Source organism: Talpa europaea (assembly GCF_964194135.1).
Source record: "Talpa europaea genome assembly, chromosome: 3".
NCBI classification, from domain to species: domain Eukaryota; kingdom Metazoa; phylum Chordata; class Mammalia; order Eulipotyphla; family Talpidae; genus Talpa; species Talpa europaea.
In genome coordinates, this window is record NC_140069.1 from 134,964,358 (window position 1) to 134,989,457 (window position 25,100).

General features: G+C 39.6%; 1 protein-coding gene across 4 annotated transcripts in view; it reads right to left on the reverse strand.

Annotated features, from left to right (window-relative positions):
* Positions 1 to 2,218: 2,218 nt before the first annotated feature.
* Positions 2,219 to 25,100, reverse strand: part of CEP41 (centrosomal protein 41) — a gene marked incomplete at its 5' end in the record, with an annotated part of 38,475 nt that continues 15,593 nt past the window's right edge. Inside the window, 9 exons of one of the 4 annotated variants that reach the window (XM_084229957.1) lie at positions 2,219 to 2,374; positions 2,966 to 3,181; positions 3,630 to 3,744; positions 4,751 to 4,818; positions 5,234 to 5,385; positions 7,049 to 7,193; positions 12,160 to 12,229; positions 13,207 to 13,268; positions 17,552 to 17,595. In XM_084229957.1, the coding sequence (XP_084086083.1) occupies positions 2,226 to 2,374; positions 2,966 to 3,181; positions 3,630 to 3,744; positions 4,751 to 4,818; positions 5,234 to 5,385; positions 7,049 to 7,193; positions 12,160 to 12,229; positions 13,207 to 13,268; positions 17,552 to 17,595 (1,021 nt within the window). In that variant the 3' untranslated portion in view covers positions 2,219 to 2,225. Of the gene's footprint in view, positions 2,405 to 2,965; positions 3,182 to 3,629; positions 3,745 to 4,750; positions 4,819 to 5,233; positions 5,386 to 7,048; positions 7,194 to 12,159; positions 12,230 to 13,206; positions 13,269 to 17,551; positions 17,596 to 25,100 lie in introns of all 4 variants that reach the window. The other 3 variants (XM_084229956.1, XM_084229958.1, XM_084229959.1) reach the window with 3 other exon arrangements.

Below are 25,100 nucleotides of genomic sequence, written 5' to 3' on the forward strand. Positions count from 1 at the left end.
TGAGCATGTAAAAACTGTCTGAGGGTGACATTTAACACACAAAGTACAGAATCAGAACAGGTCTTTGAGGAGGAGTTGCTTCAAAGCCCTAACCAACACAGTAAAACACTACGAGGCATCCACACAAATATTCTGACCTACCAGACTTCTCGGGTAAAATACACTGCGATGCTACACCAACTTTGCTACACCAACTTTCCATATATATACAATAGTGCTGTTTGGTGATGGAAATACAGAATAACAAGAAGGGGGGGAGTGGTGGAGACTACCATTTACTTTCAAAATAAAACCAAGGAGGGAAGTCTAAACTCCAGACCAGTCGACTTTAAAATGGCATACCCAGAATGCTGTTACAGAGAAAAACAATTTTTTTTTTTTCTCAAAAAATGTATAGGGGTCCAAAATGGCTGAGAGGCTTGTCCATGCTAGGGGAACGCTGAATGTGGAAAATTTGCATTTTTTAAAATCTATGCTGTAAAGAAAATAAAAAGCCAGAGCATTTTGGCATTAGCAAAAGGCTGCACTAAGTTCTCAGGCAATAAATTTATGGGGAAACATGACAGGCTCCTCATTAAAGCTATGTGTACGTTGGCTGAATTTTATACAAGATTCTTGAATCTTGTGGAAAATTGGGCACGGCTTGACATCTGAACAATGTCCCTGGTTTGTTTGATTTCTAAAGCATTGGAAAATGTTGCACTTTGGAAATCAAGTAGAGAAGAATAAACACACTAAAACAGAACTGGGCTGAACATGAAAGTTATTTTTCCATATGGCTCTATGAGATATTTATTATCTTTATTTCTCTTACAAACACAGCCCCCTATGCTAGAAATACTGTGGTACTTCTTCTTCTTTTTTTTTTTTTTTGGTGGCGAGAAAATAGTCCCGTTAAGGCAGATCTTTCCCGGCAGCAGTAACCACCTAAGGATAGGCAATTTTCAGTTGGCTTTTCAGAAGCTGGTTGCCATGACAAAGAGCACAATTTATTCCTTAGTCCCTTATCACAGCTACAGATCACAGACCATAAAAATTAACAAGGCTCTTTTCCTTTTCCTGATAATTTCAGAATTCCTCATCCTTACCTGAGGTCTTTTGTTCCCCCAATTAAATGGAATGAATGTCAGTCATCTAGCAATTCAATTAATGCTGATTCAAAATTCTGGCCAAAACCAGAATCTATAATCACAACCTCCTAATCACAGCTCAGTCATGAGAATGAAAAGTAAGCAGGAAATTGCACTAATTACTCAATTAGACTAATACTGTATTTTAAAGCAAGGGCTTAAAGGGTTGTCAGCTCTGACAAAGGACTGTGGAGTCGTCCTCACCTTTGTGTGCCTGCAGTTGTCCAATTGAAGCCCATGTTTTCAAGTGGCCATAATTTCTATCCATCTAGGATGGATGGATGGACCCAGGAGGGCCATGGAAATTTACAATTGATAAACCAATCCGGGAGGAGGGCCGGCTGGGGCTTCCGTGGCCCTCGCTCGGCTCTGTACAATGGACAGGGCCTTTCCGTGGGCGGGCAGCTGAGCACATACCACCATCAAAGGCATCACTCCAGAAAAACACTAGTGAGGGGGAATATACAGGAGGTGCAAGAGCCACGCCACTAAATCTAAAGCCTGAACAAGGCTCATAGGCACCAGCCTCCAAACGCACGGCAGACAGTCTGCCTGGTGAGTGGGGAATAGAACCCCTCCGGCAGCGTGCCCACCCCGGGTGGGGGGTGACCTGGGGCAGCTGGAAACTAAGAATCACCTGAACTCGCCAGGATAGCTTCTCAGGCTGCAAAGCCTACCTGCAGAATCTTCACGAAAACAAGAACAGTGAGTGCAAAAGAACTGGTGAGGAAGAGCACACCAAAACTGACTGAAGTATTTACAAAACAACACAGGCAGCAGATCAAAACAAGCTGGACCTCATTAAAATAAGATAATAAGAGCCTAAAATAATTAGACTCTTTTTTGCTACTCAGTTTCAGAGACTTAAATATTCTGTAAACAATAGGGAGGACACTAGAGCCTGTCATGTCTCTGGTTTTTATAAAATCCCTCCCAAGCTGGCGGCGGGAGAAGAGTCGGAGACAGCAAGGGGACAGCGGGCCTAGCACCAGTGTCAAGGCCTTTCCTTTGCAGCAGTTTCTGAAAATGACCAACTTGGGAACTGCCCAGGGCTTCCAACAGGAGAGAAAACATTTATTGGACCAAGACAAGTCTTCACTTCCAAGGTTTGCCTTGTAGGTGGCCGCCGCCAAGTGGGCGGGTGTTGGGGTGGCCAGCAGGGCCCCCGGCAGGCAGGTTCTGACCGCAGCGGGCGCCTGAAGCCTTGGAGTCTCTTCCGGAGGCATTCGCTTGGCTCAGTCGGCCTGAAGGGAGCAGAAACAGTGGCAAGAGCTTCAAGGATGGTCCCGTGGACAATACACCAAATAAACATTTAAGCTAAAAAGTCCTATTTAACGTCTACGTTAGGCTCAAACCCGCTCTTCATTCTTGAGATCATCTAAAAGGGGGGCAAGGGTAAGGACGAAAGGAAATCCTGCTCCCTGCTCTTTCTTCCTCTCTGTTATCCCCAACCAACCTAGTCTGTCCCTTCACTTCTGGTAGAGAAGGGGGCAGGAGCAACTAGAGAGCGGAAAGTTATGCACCAAAGGAAAGGTCAGAAGTGATTTAAACATCCCCACAAGCAGCAGAAAGAAACAAAAACTCCCCAAGACAGACTCCGGATGCCTCTCAACTCTGCCTGAGATACACACTTTCCTTGACTAATAACCCGCTCCTCTTTCTGTCTGTGCACAATGCCTAATTCTTGCCACCATCTGAGATCACCTCCACGTGTCCCTCTCCTCCCTGCAAATATTTTAAGACTCTGGATATATTATAAGAAGTCAAGCCTTTCATGTGATGAGGTCATACTCAAAGTTGCAAATCTCAAGCTCGACAGGGTCAAAATATCTTACTAGGATTGTCTGCAGGACCTTGATCCTCTTCCAGGTAATATTCTATCTTTTTTAAATCTTCCGGGGTAAATCTCCATTTATTCTCGGCTGGTAGGGGTGGTGCTTTGGGGCTGGATCGTTTCCGGGCAGAACCAAGAGGAAGGGCCTGCTGGCAAGATGCTGGCAGGGAACCTGTAATCAGTCCTTCTGGAAATTTCTGAGCTAAGACTTTTAGACCTAGGTGTGGAAAATCAGCAGAAAAGCAACATTAACACGGTGAGGCCACAGTGAAACCTGGAAAGCAGCCTGCATGTCTTCTAATCTTTGGTCACCAAGGCGAGGGCAACACAAGGACATGAAATCTTTCTTAACTGCTTCACCATTAAGTAAATGACGCCAGAAAATGTCTGTTGTTATGTGGGATACTGAGAATTCCACCAGTGATCCTCGAGCCCCAGTCTGCACATTAAGGCTTCCTTAAAGAGCCCTAGAGCAGAGTCATTATATCAGGAATTAAAAACATGTGCTGATGGAGCTAAGGGAAGTTTCACATAACTTGCAACTCCTTCCCGCCAGCACAGTCTTCTCTCTTTCCAGAACACTGAGTTCTGCATGTGGACGGGAAAACGCCAGGACTGAGTGTCTCTGCGGCTGTGGTTTAAGCGCAGGCAGCGCAGCCCCTCACCTCCTGAGAGCATGAAGAGGTTTTCGAAGCCCCGCTCGCACATGGTGGTGGCCGCCTGGCTGGCCAGCCTCTCGTCGTCATCGTACAGGATGATGATTTTGCCATGGGCATTTTTCTGAGTCACAGGAGTCAAGGCTTGCAGCGACCAGGCTGATGCGCCTGCACTTTCCAGAAACCCCTATGGTTCACGCGTCTGAGTTCCAGGGAACATTGGATGAGCCTACTCTTTCCCCATCGTGCCAGCCATTAGGGGATTTTTGTCGTCATGGAAACCATGCAAGCTGGTCTTGTCTTTTATACAGTACTACTACTAAGGCCCAAGACAGCACTAACTACACACTTTACAGCCTTTAGCTCTTTTAGCCATATCATGGTTTTACATTTTACAGAGGAGGAAAGAGAAAAATTTTTATGCCCAATGCGTCTAAGGCAGCCTTATTTATAACAGTAAAAAGGAAACAGGACCCATCTAAAAGTCCGAGAGGAATGGCTTAGTAATTTAAAGTAAACCTGAAGATGAGATACCAAAAGAGCATCAAAAATGGAGTTTATAAAGAGTTTCTGTTGCAACGTAATATAAAGTGGGGGAAAGAAAGACACTAAATTATATATACAGTATGATTTCTACTTGGTTAAAAAGAACATGAAAATGACAGTCTGGAATAAAATACACACCACATGCAATGTAAGTAGTTCAGCTGTGTGGTTATTAGAGATTTCCACTTTCTTTTTTGTATCTTTCAGTATTTACCTGATTTTCTACTTTATGATTTTTATGAACAAATAAAAATTTTATGGAAAAAAATTAAACAGAAGGAAAAAAATGAATTCCTAAATTTTACTTGGGAAAGTTTCTGGGGGATAAATGTCTTAGGGCTATTCTCAAATGATCATAACCTCGTGATTTTGCCCAGTGCAGTTGGGTTTGGAAGCAGCTGTCTTAATATTCAGATATTCAGCAGCAGCTAAGAACCCCAATCCTAAAATATGCTAAGCTAATGAATATCAAAAATCCTTCACAGAGTTTTCTTACCAGGAGAGTGATTCATGATAAAGTTCAATTCTTACAACCACCCCATCCCCTCACAACCACTGGACTCTTAACATGTAACAAAGGATACATATTCAAGAATATCATTTGAATAAGGGTTCATTGTTCTAGACAGGGTTGCAATTGGGTAACTGTAAGCTGCAGAGAGAAAAAAATACACAGGACATTTGTTAGCTTTCAGGGTAGCTGGTCCCAATTCCTAGCTGGGGTAAAGTCTAACTAAGAGTTAAAACAAAGACATTCAGAATCAATGAGCCATAAATGTAAATAACTTTTGTGAAAGAAACAGGACACTGAACCAAATATGAAGTTTCACTCCACTGTTTCCCACATTGAGTACTGAGCCCCCCATCCCGGCCCACCTCTGCCCCTCCCACCTCCCAGAGCCAGCCAGAAGGCAGCAGCCTCCTCATTGCACTAGGTTTCCATAATAGAGCCAGCTATCCTATAGTTTCCTTAACTGTTATCCCCGGGACCGGGTTCAAGCCTGCCTGGACCCAAGGACGGGCTCTATTCTTGGGAATGAGACACCATAAAGGCTTCTCTCTCTCACCTCCAACAATGTGGCACTGCTGGTAAGAATCTCTATCACGCACATCTAGCAGCAGGAAGGGGCAGTCAGGATAAGGTCTGTCTTTGGTGTTGGGCTCTGCCTTCTTCACTAGCCCTTTGTCCAGGTCCAGTTCCCCAACGCCGCTGATGACACTGCAAGTGAAAAGAAGCAGGTCAGCAGAAGCTAGTCAGGGGTCGGTGGCATAAAGATCAGATGTGTTTCTTCGGAAGAGCGATGAGAGTTTGGTGCCTTTTCAAAAGATGATTCAGAGAAAAAGGAAAACGGATATAGTGTCTCAGGTCTGCCTCTGAATTCAAGACCCGTGGGTTCCTATTCTATTACACAGGGAGGAGTCCCATATCCCCCTTCAGAGAAGGCACGTTAGGTCATTAGCATGACTGGGGGGCAGAAAGTGACGGATACACGTGGCCTCCAGCAGAGTTCAGAGGAAGGAGAGGGGAACCGCTAACCAATGGAAGTCAGAGGGTGTAAGAAAGTAGAGCAAAAGGGGTTAGAATAAGGCTGATGGGACAGGAAACATGAAAGGCATTTCTGTGTCTATTATATGTGATATGAAGTCACACACATGTTTTAAGTAGTTCACATACTTATATAGTGACCTCTCCAATATGGAGTTTTGGTTTTTTTTTTTTTTTGCTTTCAATAGTTATTTCCACTTTCTAGATTATAGCGCTGAGTTTGAAGAGGCTTTTCGATTTGGGGCCATTCATATAATGAGACAGGAAAAGCTAGGGTTGAAATCAGGGAGTTCATCACTGACAGTTCTGTCTCTAAGGCCATTAAATCATGACAGTTGGTTGCCATATTAATAAGATATGGTAAAAACATGAATCAAAATAATAAGAACAGATGTTACAAACAAAATGGTAAGTTGTGAATTATCTGTATTGGTATAAAAGGATGATTAGTTTTCTAGGAAAATATAAAGACATATAGTAAGACAAACCACATATCAGTATGTAGCGTACAGTTCCTTTCTGCAGCACAGCAAACCAAATTTTGCATTTAAATCCAACAAACAGTAACTATGTGCCATACAGAGTATACTTTGTGAAATCAAAGGAAGAGAGAATCTATTTCCTATGAAACTGCATCCGCGGAAGTCTTGTTGGTCATCTCATTTTAAACACAATTTTAGAGTCTTTGCATCAAAGCAGCTATAAATAATAATAATTGTGGTGCTGATGGTAGCAACTCTTTGAACTTATTTCTCTAGAGCTGTTTACCAATAGGAGGGATGGACGTGTGCCGAAAAGCAGCACACAGCCACAATCAACAGTTACTCCTTGTGAGAAAGTGTTGCATTATTGTGGTGGAAAATAAGGACCAGCCATGTGCAATTTGAAAATCGACACCAAGAGCTGCTTTCACTCTCCTTTGCACCTATTAAACATCAGAGCACTGTGTGCGGCACTCTATTTTTCTTCTGATTCTGGACAGGGTAATTATAAGCTGCAGGCAGACAGAAAAGGGGTGGGGGGGAATCATACTCTTGAAGTCAAAAGACAGTAGTTGTAAAAGCTAAGTCCTAATAGCAAACTTGCATATAGGAAGGCTGAGAGGAATGAAAACGAGGAGTGAAAGCTAATGCTTTCCTATCATTAACGAAGAGAGCTGTGGCAAGATGCAGGAGGTGGCGTTCATAGAAAGAGGAAGTAGGAGGGCTGGGATGAAAAGGGGGGCCTTTACTACTGTCTATCTTTTTCTGTGGTAATTAAATCACTGAAATTGGCCTCTCGATTAATACGAAGGTAAAACGCAGTGCAAACACAAATCCAATTATATTGCTAGTACCTCTGAAGGGTTGAGCGACTGGAGTCTCCTGCTCCCGCGCTGTTTATGAACTGGACAGGGCTTGGGGACTGCTCCCCAGGGCTCCCTTTTCCATTGGTCCGGGCAGCAATTTCTGCATCAGGGTCTGAAGTTGCAGAATCGTTGTCTAAAAGGTGCAAATGGATAAGTAAGTAGATTTAACGTCAGAATTTGTATTCACTTGTTAGGCAGTTTCATTGAAATCAGGTTGAGAAATCACATCACCATTATTAAAATTGTTCTGTAAGCTCTAGCCCAGGTTAGGTTCTCAAAACATAGTTCCTGAGATCCTTGTCAAATATCTGCCAGGCAAAAACTATTTTTATACTAACAGTAAGAGGTTGGTTGTCTTTTTTACTATGTTGGTATTTGCTCTGACGGTTTGAAAGAAAACGGTGGGTAAAACCGTCAGCTCTTAGAAAGAGACAGGTCAGTGGCACTGAGCTTTATTAGGAATCACTCTACACAACACACAGTTCATAAATATGGCAGTCACACTAAAAAAAGTCCCCGATGAAGGAGTACTAATTAATAATATAAAGTCTCACCCTTAAGTATACACCTTTTTAGTATTCAGCGTGATAAAAAGGGGATTCCACGTCCCGCAAGCTTGCTACTTGTCAAAGTACAGAAGTACTTGAGCACGGTAGCTAAGCGCTCGAGGTTGTCTCAAGAAAAGCATGTGAGATGATTGCTGTTCTTGCCATGAACACCGTTTTTACTTGGAAGAAAAACTACAGTTGCTTTGACTCGTGCATCTCGTAGACATTTTCTCAAAACTGATTAAAGTGAACGTGCCATTTCAAAGAAAACAATGGATGACATTTATTCCCAGGATTAAATTTTGAACCAAAATCAGAATTTAGGAAACTGTATTTGCCACCCAGGGCTTACCTGCTTCCTGATACCTAGTGACTTTTCTTATAATACAGGAGGTTAGGTTAGTAACTATGATTATTTTGGGGCATTGTTTGTGAACATTGCTTGGAAGATTTCATAAATCAATGCACTGGTCTTTTCCAAATGACAAATAAAAAATGATGCAATGAAATTGCACATGGTAAACGAGCCATGAAAGTGTAAGACAAACCAGTGGATTTTAATGTAACAGATTATGAAAAGTTCACGGATATGGTTTCAGATTCTACATTATAGCTAACCTTTAAGAAACTACCAGTTGTCAAAATTTTGGTGCCGTATCAAAGAAAAATATCCACAATTATCTGAAAGTGCTATTAAAATATTCCTCTTTTTCAACTATAGGTCCATGTGAGGCCAAATTTTCTTTACACATTTCAACACAAAAAGCATTTGCAACACATTGAATGCAAAAGAGATGAGACTCAGCAGCCTTCTGGTACAACACACCTTACCAAGATTTACAAAAAATGTAAAATAATGCCATCCCCAGTACATTTTTTATTTCATAAATATAGATATTTTGCATAAAATATGTTGTTTGTTTAGTATTATAGGCTTAGAATTATCATTTTTAAGTAAAATAGTAAACAAATATCTTTTAAAACTCTCAGAATTTTTAATACCTGAAATACTAATAAATATAACTCATATAAACCAAAACTCTTTAAGGGTATTAATTATTTAAGAATGTGGGAGATTTAAAAAAAAAAAGAATGTGGGAGATTTGGTTGAAGAGAGTGGCATACTTTGTATATTCCTGACTAGGTGATAAAAGTGAAATGTTAATCTTTTCCAAGATTAAGATTGCCTTAATGCAAATTCCAATGTGATTTTTAAAAAAAGTTTAAAAATACCTTAAGCACAAGAAAAAAAAACATATGTATGTATGTATGTAACTTGGAGAGACTGCCTTATCAAATAGTAACATATATTGAAAAGGTAAATTATCAAAGCAATGCAGAATTACAATCAGAACAAAGGAGTATAATAGAAAACAAAGTAAGAAATCCAAGTACATGAAAAGGTAGCATCGTAAATCAGTAGCTAAGGGGAGAATTATTGAATAAGTGGTGTGGGGATAATTTGTCAATTATCCAGAAAGATCAAGGTAGCTCCTTCAAATCATATACCAAAATATATGAGATGGAAGGATGGAAAAACAGCAACAATCATGAAAGTTAAAAGAAGAAAATATTGGTAAAAAATGTCTTCTTTTGGATTTTATGAGTCCAAACATTAAAGGAAAATACAACATGAAAGATGAATGGATTTAACCATGTAAAAAATGCACACCTCATCTCTGTCAGAAACCAACACAAAGAAAATTAAAAGGTGAGTAGTAACGTAGTAAAAATATCTGTGACATCTGTGAAAGAGAAAAGGTTAAAATACTTGATTTATAAGGAGTTTTAAATTAACAATCTCTTCAGTTGAAAAAGGATCCTGTGTACAAGATAAAAATGCAAACAAGATGAAACTTAATATAGAAAGAAAATCTTCCCACTCCAGACTGCAGGCCCTCAGGCCTTCAAACCCAAGGGAACCACCCTCACATATTTATGTCTCCTTCCAGAAATAAAACAACCACAAACTTTGCATATATTTTATTTCCTCCCTTTTTTACATATCCAAGAGAAAGCCATTCATACTGTTGTACACTTTGGGTTTTTGTTTTGTTTTGATTTAATAATACAGCTTGGAAATTGTCCCAAATCACCAAGTAAAGATTTTTTTCCATTCATTTTCAAGGCTGTATTGGTTTCCAATGTGTAAAGCTATTACAATTATATGAAGCTTTTACAAATCAATTAAGTCAAAAATGAACATTCCATGAGAACAACAACAACATAAAAAAAAAAAAAAAAAAGGGAAAGGACATGGCACATCCTCAAAAGAAGAAAGAAGTCCTTCAGCCCTGGCTAGGATGGGGAAAAGAGGTCTCTCACTCACTGGGCTGAGAATGCGAACATGTAGGACCATTCTGGGGTGTGTGGAATCAACACGAAGCATCAATTTATGTTTTGCAGCAATTTATGTTCAGGAAATTATCAGAAACACATGCACATTTATCGATGTACATTGCAGTATTATTTTATAAAAGTGCAAAATGAGAAAAAAACCTGCAATGCCCAACAATACAAGAAAAAATTCAAAGGATAGACAGTTGACAACGCAATCTTTACAATCAAGCTTTTGAAGTCCATTTAATGACATAGGAAGGCACGTATGTGCCTATGTACAAACAGTATGGATGGGGGTGGGCATAATCCAACCTATGTACAAACAGTATGGATGGTGTAGGCAGTCAGATGGGGGTAAAATAGTCAAAAACGTTAACAGCGATTATCAGCACTTTTAATTTCCTTCTTTATATGTTTTTGGCAGTTTTCTGATTTTCTAGAAATATACTTTTAAGTCAGGAAAAAACAAACATCACAAAAGAATTTTTTTTTTATTCCTTCAAAGAGAGCTAATATGCATACAGACACAATCTGTTCTGCAGGCATTCCTACGTGAGTTATTATTCTGTGTAGAGCACTAGAAAAACACTAATGCTACTCACACATTATGGTGTCCTACTTTATAAGAGCCTATTTTGCTGTGCAAATTTATCTCAGAAGAGAAAATTGCATGTGCCTATATGTTCTGGTGCTGCAATCTCAACAATGAATTAAAGGACAAATCCTGGCTAACCAGGTTAAAATTGGGAGTGCCTGTATGAGGAGACTCAATTATCTCCGTTACAAAGAGCCCTTATTTCTCTGCCTTGTGAGAGGCATCTGTCAACGATAAATTCCTGTCTCTTTTAGATCCTCTTTATCCTCCCTAACAAAAACAAGCCCAGGGAAACGACAGTTGAGTTGCACAAACCCCAGGTTTGGCCTTCCTAAGAAACTTGTCTGGAAATCAGAAGTCAAATTCCTGGCCTACATCAACCTTAGCAAAACACATCCCCCTTCAATAAACAGTCACACATTGATTGCTGAGGACTTCAGGATCAAATAAAGATCTTACCTCTGTGAATTCTTTTCATGAGTACAACTAAGAGGCTTTATTTTTGACTCACTATTTAAGAAAGGACATCTGGAGCTTACCTATCTCTCTAGCCTTATCTCCTATCCAGCATCTACTCCTCCCTCAGATGACAGTCACTGATGGGCTTATGCAATTCCCAAAAAAAAAAAAAAAAAAAAAAACCGCTTGGAGCCTTTTCTTCTCCAAGGCGTGCTCAGGCTGCTCCTCAGCATGCAGAGGCCTGGACCTTAACTTGCACCTGTTGAGGATCTAGCCCCCTTTGAAAGCCCCTTTTCAAAAGCTTCAGGGATTTTCTAACTGGAAAGCAGCTTTCCTTCCTGGTTCCCACCCAGCAAAGACACTTTGGTTTTGTTCCTGGAGAAACAGGGATTTGTATCCTGCATCCATTATACACTGGCTGAGGCATCTGGAGCAAGTAACCGAAACTCTGAAGGCTTGGGCTTCTCCTCTGTAAAGTGCACCTTCCTTCTGGAGTTTTTGAGAAGATTAACTATTCACATGAGAAATGTGAAGTGCCTAGTTGAATATATATTCTACAAAAGATGGGTTTCCTTCCCGTCTTCCATTATGAATTTCTGCCATATTAGCAAAACACGCTCCCCTTCAGTATGCAGTGCACACTGATTGTTGAAGACTTCAGGATAAAAGACCTTACCTCTGTGAATTCTTTGCCTGACTACAACTAAGAGCTTTTATTTTTGACTCACTGTTATCTTTTCTTCACCCAACATACATACACATGTGCATGTGCACACACGTGATGACGAGAGAATGCCATGGATGCGGGCTGCGCTGTCTTTGTCTTCATCTTTGTGGTCTCATGGCCCCTAATTCTATGATCTGTGCATAGACTAAGAGGTGCTAAAAATATTTGTTGAAGGAAAGTAATCGGTGTTTTAAATACATCTAAAATATTTAAAACTGCAAATGTTAGAGCCAGAAAACCAGATTTTTTCCCCCTTAAGAATTAACAATTAAAACACCAGAATAGCACTTCTTAAGAGAGTCACAATCTAATTACAAATAGACAGATCAAAGCCCCCGAGCCCTGTGAACATGACAGCAAATGTGGACGGGTGAGCACTTCAGTCAAATGGTCAGTCTGTTCTTTCCCCCACATCCTCAATTCTCATTACCTTCCAGCCTTTGAATCTCCTCAGCTGTCACTTCCAGTGTTTGATCAGATAGGGAAGCCACTTGGATGACCTAATAGAAAAGAGAAAGAGATGTGTAGATGTGTGTAAGTTTGTTTCTCTTTAAGCAGAGGTAATTCTGCCTTTCACAAAGGAGGAGGAAACATCAAACATCAAAGATCTTTTGTTTTAAGACGCCATCAGTGTCCTCAATTGGAGACCAAACCTCAGGCCTCCTTACTCTGGGAGTGGTAATTACACTGCAGACCATCACTCCAGAAGAAAAGATTCATTTAAAACATTACACAATAAACAGAAAAGACCAAAAAGATCATTTAGGAGGAGAAACATGAATAAGAATTTAAAACCACACCCATACATATTCTAGTCCCAAAATAACATGCTATTTCTTGACAATGTATACTTACAGTAATAGAATTATAGCAGCAATTGTTCATTCAATGAGGAAATAAATTTAACACTAATGAACATGACTGTGATATCGTATATGGTTTTTACACATATTCATTGGCAACTTTGCTCATAAAATTCAAGATCTACCTCCAATTACACCAAAAGGAACTCTTGCTTAGGAGCCAAAGAGACATTTTGTCCGTAATTCTCAAAGGAAAGAACAATGTGACTTGGCTAAGGTAACACACCAGCCCATGGCAGAATGACTTAGAAGGAGTTCAGTTGTAGAAGGAAAATTTCCAAAAAGAACCATGTGCAAATAGTCCAAAGCCCAAAATCCTAGATTTAAACTATCAAATAAAATGTACAAGGAAGGAAAAAAACCCTAACCCATGAGTTTGATGATTTGAAAGTAGAATGCATGTTGTACTTTATTAAATTCTTATTAAAGAAAAATCTTACACCATCCTCAAGTGAATACATACACCACACACCAATCAGTCCTCCCATAGGTAAAATACAAAGAATCAAAAGAAACCTCTCTACAACATTATGGGGTTGAATTTAGAAGTGCTCTCGTAAACAAAGCAGCACAATCAGACAGGTTTCACTGCAGAGGAAGGTTATTGAACTTACCAGCTGGGCAAAAGTGGTGACCTTTAGTCTCTTGAACAGCTCATCTTTTTTGTATCTATAATCTGAAAAGCAGGAGAGGACAAATAATTTTTGAGGCTTATTTTGCTTACTTAGAGCTATTCATTCTTTCCAGTCATCAGGTTATATGGTCTACTTTTCAAGTTATGTATATGCTGTTACATATATTACCTTGTTTGATCCTCATGCTATCCTCAACATTAGGTGTGGCGGGTCTTATCAGCTCTTCATTTACCCCCTTTGCTCTGGCCTAAAGTAGGCAGCCTAAAGTGGAATTAATTAGCTACCTTGCTGTGTCTGCAGACTTTGTGTCCCTTGCTTTTAGACTGTTAGTCTAGCATTATCCTTTCACTATGCTGTTGCTTCTCTGCCCATTCCGTATGGTGTACATGTGTGTAAGCCACTCTAAATCCTTTTCAGAACAAAGCAGGAGGGAAATGTTGGCATGTTACAAATGAGGAGAGAGACCCAGAGAGGCTGAGTTGCCCCAGCTCAAAGAGCTGAGAAGACACTCACACCCTAGTATTCTAACTGTGCCCCAAGAAGAGGACAGTTGTATTTCTGAGTTGCAAGCTGTATTAGACACACCGGACACTTCTTTTCTGGGACACGATGCTGGGTACAACATTATGACACTTACATGAATTTTGCTTCAATTCCACTTCAGTAAAAATCACCCCTTTCAGCTGTGAGATGGACATCTACTGCACCACAGTAACTGAACTGGGCAGTTAAAAATGGTTACGATGGCAAATTTTATGTGTTTTTTTTAAAGCATAAATTAAAAAATAAAATATCAAGCTAAAACACCAATATTTAGTGAATGCTACTTCTGCAGTTCTAAGGCATAACTCAAATGGGGGACTTTTGCACTTGTTTGAGTTCATGATTCTTCATATTACATTAAACAGGGTTTAAAAAATTTAGCCCACCTGACTTTAAATATCCATCCCACAGAAGCATGTTTAAATTAGCTTCCTTAAACTTTTCTGAAGATGACTGTCAATTTTGAAGCGTTTTCAGCCTGAACTCCCAGCCACCCCTTACCCTTTGCTCCTCTTCTGTGCTTTATACTGGCGCCTGTGACTCCTTAAATACAATCTCATTATTTTAGAATTACTAAAGGTTAGCTGGATAATTACTATGACCTTCACAGCAAAAATGTCTCACAAACCAAGACTCCTAGCAACAAAGGAAAGGATTAAAAGTATTTAAGATTCTTCACCTAGTGTTACTAATCATTTCTATGAATTAAAAAAAAGGAAAACCAAGCCAAAACAAAACCCCAGCACAGTTACTTTTTTTGCTGGATAGTTACTTTGGAGGATAATGTTATACGGTTTACAAAACACTTTAGGACTTGAAGTCAGAGAATGATATTATCTAAGAACCAGCTTCTGTAAATATATTGGGATTCTTATGTGGAATTAAGACTTCTCTTTCTGAAGTCTTAAAGAGAACAATTTCATGAATAACTGACCATTAACTGCAGAAAATTTCAGAACAGCTTCTTCCGTATACAACAAGAGAACCCTAGACATAATGGTGCTTCTAAAACCTACCAGGATGCAAACTCACATAGACTGAGCAGAGGCTTTAACAAGCACAACTGAAAAATCTACAGTATTTCTCTCAATTGCCACCCAAATGCCCAACAAAAGTCACTGATATAAATCAAAATGGCAATAAATCAGCCAACAAACAGTCAATACCTTTCAAGTAGTTTGCACCCTGGCATTTATCCATTGGTATTTATATATATATATATATATATATATATATATATATATATGCATGCTACCTCTGCAGTTATATATATATATTTATAAATATATATGCTACCTCTGCAACTATACACACACACACACATATAGTTAAGCAGTCTGAAATACTTCTCCATTCTAAGTATAAAATACACACGTTAAGTTTCCCTGTAACAAAAAATGTAAGTTATCTGAAACAAAAACCAGTCTTTGCTATATTCTAATGACTGGCATTTTTGATGTCCCCTCACAAGAACTAGAAATCCCACTGGGCATTTGAGCCTGAACTCTACGTACCTGGTTCTGGTCTGGAAGGACAGCCACCATTAGGACTTTCTGACATTATTACTCAGAGATAAAAGATCAAACTAGACGTTTGACAGTAAACTCTAAATTTTATAAGAAGGATGACTTGGAAAGCTCTGTCCGTCTGTCCTTGCAAGGGCGATCAGCTTTAAGAATGGAGCCCTCTACTACCCTGGCTTCTCCCAAAGTCTGCGATGGAGACAAGGAACCCTAGTTTGTGATATGTTATCAAGTTTTGCATCCCCAGTAAGTTGGGAGGCTACGTCTCTCTCTCTCGAGTTACTGGAAGGACAGAGATCTGACTATCCAGGATGTTTAGCATTGGGTCCAACTAGTGTCATCTACCCACCAGAAGCCGAGAACAGGCTTTGTGAGCAGTCAATGGACACAGTGTGTCTATTTTCCCTAGGCAGAGTTGAAAGAATATTCGGGTTACAAAGGAATGCTGAGTTTTCAGGGTTCTGTTAAAAGGCACTATTAGCAAAGGGAAGTAGGGCCACAGTGGAAGACAAATCAAAGGAAGCAGCAGAACAAGGTCTGTGGTTTCACAGAGAGACATGGCCTCCAAGGAAACCCGAGGAAAGCGACGGGTCTCGGGTGTCAGGAGACAAAACCGTATTCTCCTCCCTTTTGCCCCAAAAGGACACCGATAACAGAAAACAGAGAAGGAACTGTCTTCCAAGTACAGATCCCGAACCAGAATCTGAAGTAATTCTAGTCAGGAGTGCAGCATAAAGGGTGTGAGGCAGGATGATAGGAAACTCCTGTCTTACTGAAAGGAAGCCTACAGCTTCTAAGAGGGAAGGCTAGTATTTTCAAGGCCAGATTCCAGAGAGATAATCTCCATTCAAAGTTTAGATATTCAAGAAACCACAGTGTGCTTTTAAGAAATGTTCTGAGCAGGGTTTCGGCAATCTGGGTGGAACAGGGCATTTTTATGGGGCAAATTTCTGGTGTGGACATGTGAGCTTTCACTCAGTTACACATGGATAGGAGGTTGAAAGAGACTACCAACCAAAACAGAAGCAGGCCAGCTGAATTTTGCCTGCTTTGGAAGAAATAAGGATGACCACAATGAAGCATAGGTAAGTAAACAAGATTTTTTCATTGTTTAAAATTTTAGCATCTATTTGAAAGTAGAAACTTGTTTTGTATATAATGTATAAAATATGAAATATAATAAGGCCACACCATGACATTACACATTCAGAAACAAATGTCTGTGGCATTAGCCCTTAGAGCAAAAACGTGGCAAAGGACCGAGTCAGCAAAGGCTGTTTTGAGTTCCCATCCTATCTATTGTCTGGGGTATTCTTAATACCACAGCAATTCAAAAGGAAGAGAAACATTATCATTTAAATTAAAAGCCCTGCTGTGTCAAAACAAAAGTTCTGGTGAATTCTGGATTTGTAATATTCTCTTCCCAGAAGATATATATTACTTGAGCCAAGTCCTGAACTGTTATTAATCAGAGTACTTCTTTGCTACCATTAGCTAAATACCCCCCTAGCACCGGGGTCTCCTGAAGATATGAGCAAATCCATCTTAGAAAATAGATGTTTCTATTTCTTTCTTGATTCTGGCCTTCATGTGTACATTTTACATCCATTCTGGACAAAGATTGAAAAATTATGATTCTGTACCAGGGCAATGCACCCAATGACTGGTAGCATATCTTTGTAGAAGATTAGTTTTTAAAAAGGATGTGTATGAAATATGATTTTTAATTAAAAGAAAGAGGACAGCAATGAATCTATAATGCATAACACTGCTTTTTAAGAATAAGCTCTTTCTTGCACCTCCAAGTTTTTCATGAAACTAATTTATACTCAAAAGAATGTTAGGAAATAAGAGAGGTATTATGACTCCCACCTCAGGCATAAAGAAAAAAACTCAGAAAGATTAAGTACTTACAGTACTTTTTCACAAAAGTCCAGAAGACTGAATGAAGCACAGTGAAATCAGAAGCTGGGGTCTCTCACTGGTTCACTGTAGTTCATTCCACATTCCAACATTAGCACTTCCTGTGGGATGTCAGGCAGAATTGACCCATAGGCTACCATCTCAGAAGGCTAGTACCACCATCTCGGGAAGCTTGGTACCTGGTGTGTCCTATGTCCTTCTGAGCACCTGCCAGGCTGGCGCACCTGGCCCCCACACCTCTCAGGATATGTCATGGGCGGCTAAGGTTGTTAATAACCAGTGGACGAAGCAACTACAGGGCTCCTTTATCCCAAACTACCGATGGTCTTACTCACTTTTTTTCATCTCTTCTAGCTTCTCAATGTATTTAGTCATACTGCTACCTAAAAAGAGAACAAGGATTTTAGATATGCTTTTAATGAAAGAAAACAAGTAACACTGTGAGTATTCCCTACAAATATTCTTATGGAATTAGAGTAGGCTAATAGATTTACTATTTACTGTAGTAAAGTTCCTTTGGATTTTATAACATCATTTAAAAGATGAGGCATCAAAGGGTAATACTTGGGTCAGATGTATATAAGGTGCGGTGCACAAGTCCTAAGCAGGATGGAGGATCCCTTCAATGTCCCCCACACTCCCCCTCACCCCTGATCAAGACTTCCTCCTCTGCCTTTGAGCCCTCGGTAAGCTCGTAGGGAAGCTAGGCAGAGATAGAGAACGAAGAAGCAGTAGTCTTTGAATCTTTAAAATGTGCCACTGTGGCTATTACCCAAGCAACCTCTCCTCTCTGCTTATTCTTTGTGGTTTCCTCCTCTTTCTTGAACTTGCTCCTCCACAATTCGTGCTGATGGTGCAGCTTAAACTAGACCACACAGTCTGTAGGCTAATATTCACCACAGATTTGATTTGCTGAAAAATAACAGTGGATTCCCGCCACTGTGGAGAGTCCCCGGCCCTCATGTTTTATAGTCTGGTTCTACAATAAGGCTGCAGCCAAGGTGGTTTGGAGGGCTTTCTTACATTAAAACTGGGCCAGGAGCACTTGGTTTCCGAATGAACTGAAGTCTAGTTCTTATGCCAGGGGCCATTATTCTTTACTGGGCAGGCTTTGATTCGCTTCAATTCAACACAGCAAGCTCGACCTGGCAGCTAAGCGCTATCGCAAAGAAGCAAAATGTTTGAAATAATGTCTCGTTTCTAAAATTGTGCTCCCAACTTTTAAGACTTGAGAGGGTCTAGTCAGATTCTGTCCCAACTGCTGATAAAAGAAATGCTGCTTTCTTTCCCATGATGGCATGGACTGTTGTTTCAAGGGCTATTCTGAAATGTTCTTCACGTGTTAGGACAGAAACAGAAAGAAAATTTTTGCTCTGAAACCCAAAATTTCTTTCCGAAACACAACTTAGGTCATTTGTTATTATTAAAGCTTTACCATGAATTCATTGTGGAATAAAATCCCACTGATCTGTGGAAAGTTTTTTTCATCTGAAGACACAGTCTTTGGACCAGGACTAGAGAAGAGGACTCTGTAGTCCTAGACCCCAACAGCACCTTTCCAGAAGCTGGGTGGGAAGTGTTGGCAGTTCGGGCTGCTCGGAAGGCCTGAGCCTTCTCCACAGAGACATGGCGCCCAGAGAGGACTAAAGACCAGGACTAGCACCAAAGAGGGTCTGTTCCAGGCTCTTCGGGCTGGAATGGACCTAAGATGTGAACAGCTCTCCAGAGCAAGAACCAGGCATTCTTCCTGGACACACAGCCCCTCTCCCCTGCAGCTCCCCACTCGGGCGTGCACAGAGGGGCCAGAAGATGCAGGGGGGCACAAGGCCATGAGCTGTGTTGAATGGCCTGCAACCCACCCTTAAACTGCTTCACACAGCTTCTGATTGGAAGCCCGAGGCCCGACAGTGGCACGGCGTTGATGCTGGGGCTTCAGGCCGTCTGCTCAGAGGATTGAGGAACAAATAGGATTTACTGACTGGTCCTGAGACACAGCAAGGAGGTAACTAAACCAGGATTAGGATTCCCAGCCTCTGGTTTCTACAACAGCTCACAAAAAGACCCTGCTTCTCTAGGTGTTTATTTAAAAAGACAAAACAAAACAAAACACGATTTCACTGTGAGGTAAATATGTAGAAAGTGTCACTTCCTTAATAATACCAAGTGGGAAGCGTTTTGTGTTCTAAATTCCCTGAGGCACACGACGCATGGAAAACAATAGCCAACCTTATTATAAAGTCTTTATTATTAAAACATTGCATTTCCCATCTGTAGTGATTTCTAGTCACAAAGTGTCTAAAACCCATTTCTCAATCGATTATGAACATGTTCAGAGTATTTACAAAGCACTTCATCTTGTATGAGCGAGCCTCCCCCAGAACGACGTTGTGAGCTAGGCTGGAACTTGGACTGTTTATTTTTCCCACTAATGGGGAAGGCAGAGAAATAGAATCTTTGGCATAGGTATCAGGTATTTGGGAAAATTAAGAAAAAAATCCAAGAAGGCCACTGATGAGAAACTCCTTTCATTCTAGACATTCTGTCCAAGACAGGGGAAGAAATGAAATTGGAGGATTTCTGCATTGCTTCAATTGGAGAAACAAGACAGAAGGACAGCTAAACACCACCAAAAAATCCTTGAAAGGGATTTCAGAAAGCATGACAAGTAGTATTTTATCCCACTTCATATACTTCTTCTTTCTTAACTAAGCAGCTTATCTCACTGGATCTAATTTCCTCTGAACATTGTTTTTTGATTACCTTTTAAAAAGACTAGAAATGAATCATTTTTATAATTCATTTATTTTTAAGTACATCTCTTTGTTTTATGCAAAAGTAGGGAGTTTAAAATAAAATCAGTGAACCGGTCCTTTTTTTTTTTTTTTTTTAAATTGAAATTACACATTACTGCCAGATAAATTTTCCTAGACAAGACTTTGATTAAAAAAATAAAATGTCAGTGGCTCCCCATTGCTTATTGACTAAACTTTAAAGTCCTTGGTCTAGCACTGAAGGCGCCAACATCTTACCTACCTCTTCAATCTTGCCTTAATTACTAAACTTGACAGACTCTCTGCGAGTCTTTGGTTCTCTAACATGTCACCTTGTCCCCCTAATCATAATAGCTCACCCAGCAGGAAGCGACCTTTCCCTCCTCTGAACTTCCACCGCACTCAGCTTACCACTCGCCAGGCATTCATCACCAGACTGCCTTATTTGTGTGCAAGTCTTATCTACCTTATTATGCTGAAAGCCCAAGACTATTTACACATGCACAGAATGTCTTTATCCATACCATTGTTTAGCATAGGAGCCACTAAAAAATCGGCTAAATGAAATATACTATGAAAATCTATCTGCAGAGTCTTTCTTTATAACGAATGATTTTATAATGCAAATAATCACACCCTAATTTGGTTTGCTTTTTTGTACACCTGATTTTCTTTAAATGATGCACAATTTGATTTATGCACGGTGTATGTTCTATGTAACCCATATTGGCTAGGAGCTCAGGTAACCTAGCAATTTATAAGGTGCTGTTTAGCTTCTACTTAGTTTATAATTTAAGTTGCAACAAAAGAGGTATTTGAAAAGTTTTACAATTAGGATCTAAAAGAAAGAGACAACCCGGCTGTATCAATAGTGCTATGCAAAGATAGAGCACAATCGATGAACCGAGTGACTCATTCAGTAGATTTTTCCCTTTGTTTTTCTATAATTTAATAACATTATTTGTACTGAGCCAGTAAGAAAAGCAAGTGATTTTGAGCAGCAGTAATCTAAAGTGGGTAAGATTTATAAGGCACGAATTCAGTTGCTAAGAGACAACTCTATTGCTTTATTTTTCTTCAATATTTCCCTCCTCTATGGAGAACTTCTTTTGGCTCAGAAGGAGCAGAAAGCGTGAAAAGAGGCACAGTGGTCCTTTGTTAATCTCAATAAGTTATACGAGGGTATAGTGCTTTCTGGTTTGTAAAAGGCTTTCACATACATTTCGCCCTTTGACATAAGAAGCAGAATTAAATACCAAATAAAAATGAAGAGTACCTAGTCTGCAATGAGTTTGCATGCTTAAGATCAAGGCTATTAGCGAATATTCAGGAAAAGTAAAAACTAAAGAAAAAAAAAGGTAAATGACTAGGATGTGTGGCGGTAAAAGAAGTAAGGTGAATTTTAAAAAACTGCAAATAAGGCTAGGGAAGGCAGTGGAGAAAATCTACAGAATTTTAGAAAGCTAAAGAAATTTGAAATTCGATTGACTATAGATTGAAAGGAGGGGATAATGCAAGCGATGAGCAAGTGTGGGAGACTAACAAAGGGAGAGCCCTGTGGTTTGGAAAGTGTCCCTTAATCGGCCTGCAGCGCTGCAGAACAGAAACCCAGAGAGGGAGCTTGAGAATACAGGAGAACCCTGCAGTGGAGACTGAACAAAACGCCGTCAGGGATTTCATCAGAAGCAAAATCCATTCATGGCACAGTCTGGCAAAGCTGGGGAGCTGGTAAAATACACTCAGGCACCTATGGAACAAAAGAAATATTTGAAGTTCAAAATAATTCATAGTGCTAGCCACAGCTATACACGTGTGCTTGAATTTATAAAGAGTCAGAAGTATAGATTAAAAAAAAATAATAATAATCTTTACCCTGAAAGAAGACATCAGTCTTAGAAGAACTCAGTAGAGGGTGATTTGGTTAAAGACAGGAGATATCATGAAATTCTTGAGTTCTTGTGATTAATTCTGAACTGCTCACTGCTTGGTAAGAAAAGATTAACGACCCATCTACTTAGCCTAGAAATGAACTGCTCATTCATTCCTGTGCCTATTTCCACTGCTTTGACTGCAGAGCTTACAAACAACCCCCAGATAGGAGCTCCTTACCCTTATTTGGGTTAAAGGTCATTCCTGTGCTTTCTTCAGCAAGACTTCTCACTTTTTTCAGCTCATAGCACACATCTAAGTGATAATATCTGGACAAAACACTGGGGCTTGGGCTGCCCAGGCCCTGATGGCAACCCAGAGGGCAGAAGAGATCTGTATCTTGACATACAACCCAAAGGCCACTGCACACCAGGTGGAAAATTTTCTATGAATATGCAGGGAGGAAAGTCACAAAATACAAAGAAAAAAATTAAAATATTTCCCCTAAATTGACTTTAAAATAATTTATATTTTAAAGACATCTGAAATAATAAAACATCAAAAATTAGGATGAGATTTTAGTTCCCACAATGATTTCAAAATACTTTGAGTTTTAAGCAATGAAGCACACTTTGGTCCTTCCAAAAGTTATTATAAAACTAGTTATGGGAGGTTTCTGCTTCCAGGAAGATGAGGTAAGTGTACTTTTCTTTACTACTCCAGCTAAGTATAGCAAAAATTCTGGACGGTCCACACAATGGGAGAAAATATTTGCAAATCATATTTCTGATAAGGGTTCAGTATCGAGAGTAAGAACACTTATAACTCAATAATAAGACGAAAAATAACCCAATTAAAAAACAGGCCAATGATTTGAATAGCCATTTTTCCATATATAAATGCCAATGAGCACGTAAAAAGGTGCTCGACATCACTAGTCATTAGGAAAATGCAAATCAAAACCACAATGAGATACCACTTCACACCCACAACCATGACTGTAATCTGAATGATAGACAATAACAAGCATTGTCGAGGATGTGGAGAAAATAGGGCCCTTCCCCCATCGCTGGTAGGAATGTAAGTGGTGTGGCTGCTTTGGAAAACAGTTGGACAGTTCCTCAAAAAATGAAACAAGGAGTTGCCATATGGCCAACAATTCAACTGCTAGATATATAAATAACCAAGAGAATTGAAAACAGGTTCACACGAAAGCACGTACACTAACATTCACAGAAGTATTAAGCCAAAAGTGTAAGCAAACCAAATGTCCATCAGTGGATAAATGGAAAAACAAAATGTGGAATATCTGTACAGTAGAATATTATTTGACAGTAAAAAGGAATGAAGCACCGAAACATGCTGCAACACAGACGAGCCTTGAAGACATTATACCAAGTGAAAGAAGCCAGACACAAAGACCATAAATTGTCTGAATCCATTCATAAGAAATGTTCAGAATAAGCAAACCCAAAGATACAGAGTCAGAGTTAACAGGATAAAAGGAAGGAATGGGAAGTGACTGCTATCGGATGTGGGGTTTCTTTAAATGTTTTACAATTAGACAGTGGGGATGATCTCGCAACTTTGTGACTGTGCCAAAAAAAAAAAAAAAAAATGCCAAGTAGAAAAAAGACTGGAGAAAAAGGAAACACAAAACCTGACAATATGCACAAAACAACTATAAGAAGACTTTGGTGGAGAGAGGAAGAGAGACTGGCTAGGAAACTCAGGACCAGAGGAATGACATGCTGGTTAACAAAGCCTGGGGTTTTGTTTGTTTGTTTATTTTTTGCCACGTATGTACTAGACTTGGAGTTGGAAAAAAAAAAAAAAGGGCAGCAACCTAGAAATATCAACAGGGAGACCAAAAAAAAAAAAAAAAAAATATATATATATATATATATATATATATTAGAGAGAGAGAGCTTGCCAGTGAAAGGACCAGCAAAGGGGCAGCCTAGCAAGATAGAAAACTCTCAGTTAATGACTGCCCTACTCCAGGCGAACACCACCCTTCCCTGCCAGCAAAGGCCAAATGGGGAGCCTCAGTTTCCATGCTGGGCTTTGAGAAGGTTCCATCCAAGTACCAGATAGAGAAAGAAGATGGAGCTGCAAAAGTACTCAAAGACACAATTGCTAAAGGTCCTCCAGATTTGGCAAGTGACATACCTACAGAGTTATAGAGAAGCAGAGTGCAGTCCAAATGGGACACACCAAAGAAATCTACACCATGACATATCATAATTAAATGTCTAAAAACTTAAGAAAATCATGAAAGCAGAAAAAGGACACCTTAACTAAATGGGAAAAATAGTTCAAATAATAGCTTTCTCATCAGAAATCATGGCAGCCGGAAGACAGTGATGCAGTATTTTTTAAGTACTAAAAAAAGAAAGAAAAAAAAGTCCTATCCCCAAAGAAAATGCCCTCCAGGAATGAAGGGAAATCAAGACTTCCTCAAATGAAGGGAAACTAAGAGAATCTGTTGCCAGAAGAACTAACCTAAAAGAATGGCTAGAGGAAGTTCTCTAATGAGAAAGGAATGCTAAAAGGAGGCCTGGAACATCAGGAAAAAAGACTACAGTAAGCAAATGATGGGACTATACATTCTTTTCAAGTGCCTGTGGAACATATACTAAAATAGACCATATCTTGGGCAATAAAGTGAATATCCATACATTAAAAAAAAAACCCTGAAATATATAGAGCGCATTCTCTAACCACAATGGAATCAAACTGGAAATCAGTAACAGAAAGATAACAGGAAAATCTCCAAACACTTGGAAGTAAACAATACATTTCTAAATAATCCATAGGTCAAAGAGTGAGTCCCAAGGGAAATAAAAAACTACACTGAACTGAGTGAAAATTAAAATACAACAAATCAAAATTTGTGGGACATAAAGCAGTGCAGAGAGAAATTTACAGCACTAACTGCAGACATCTAAAGTGGGGGAGGGAGAAGTATTAAAACAATAAAAACACCCATCTTGAGAATCTAGAAAAAGGAGAGCAGAAATAATCCTAAGCAAAAGGAAGAGAAAAATAAAGATAAGATCAAAAAAACAATGAAAGTGAAAACAGAAAAGCAATAGGGATAATTAATAAAATCAAAGCTGCTTTTCTGGAAGTATCAATAAAATGATGAGTCTGTAACAAAGGGGAAAAAAGAGAAAAGGCACAAAATCACCAATATCAGGAACAAAACAGGTGCTATCACGTCAGATACTACAGCCACCAA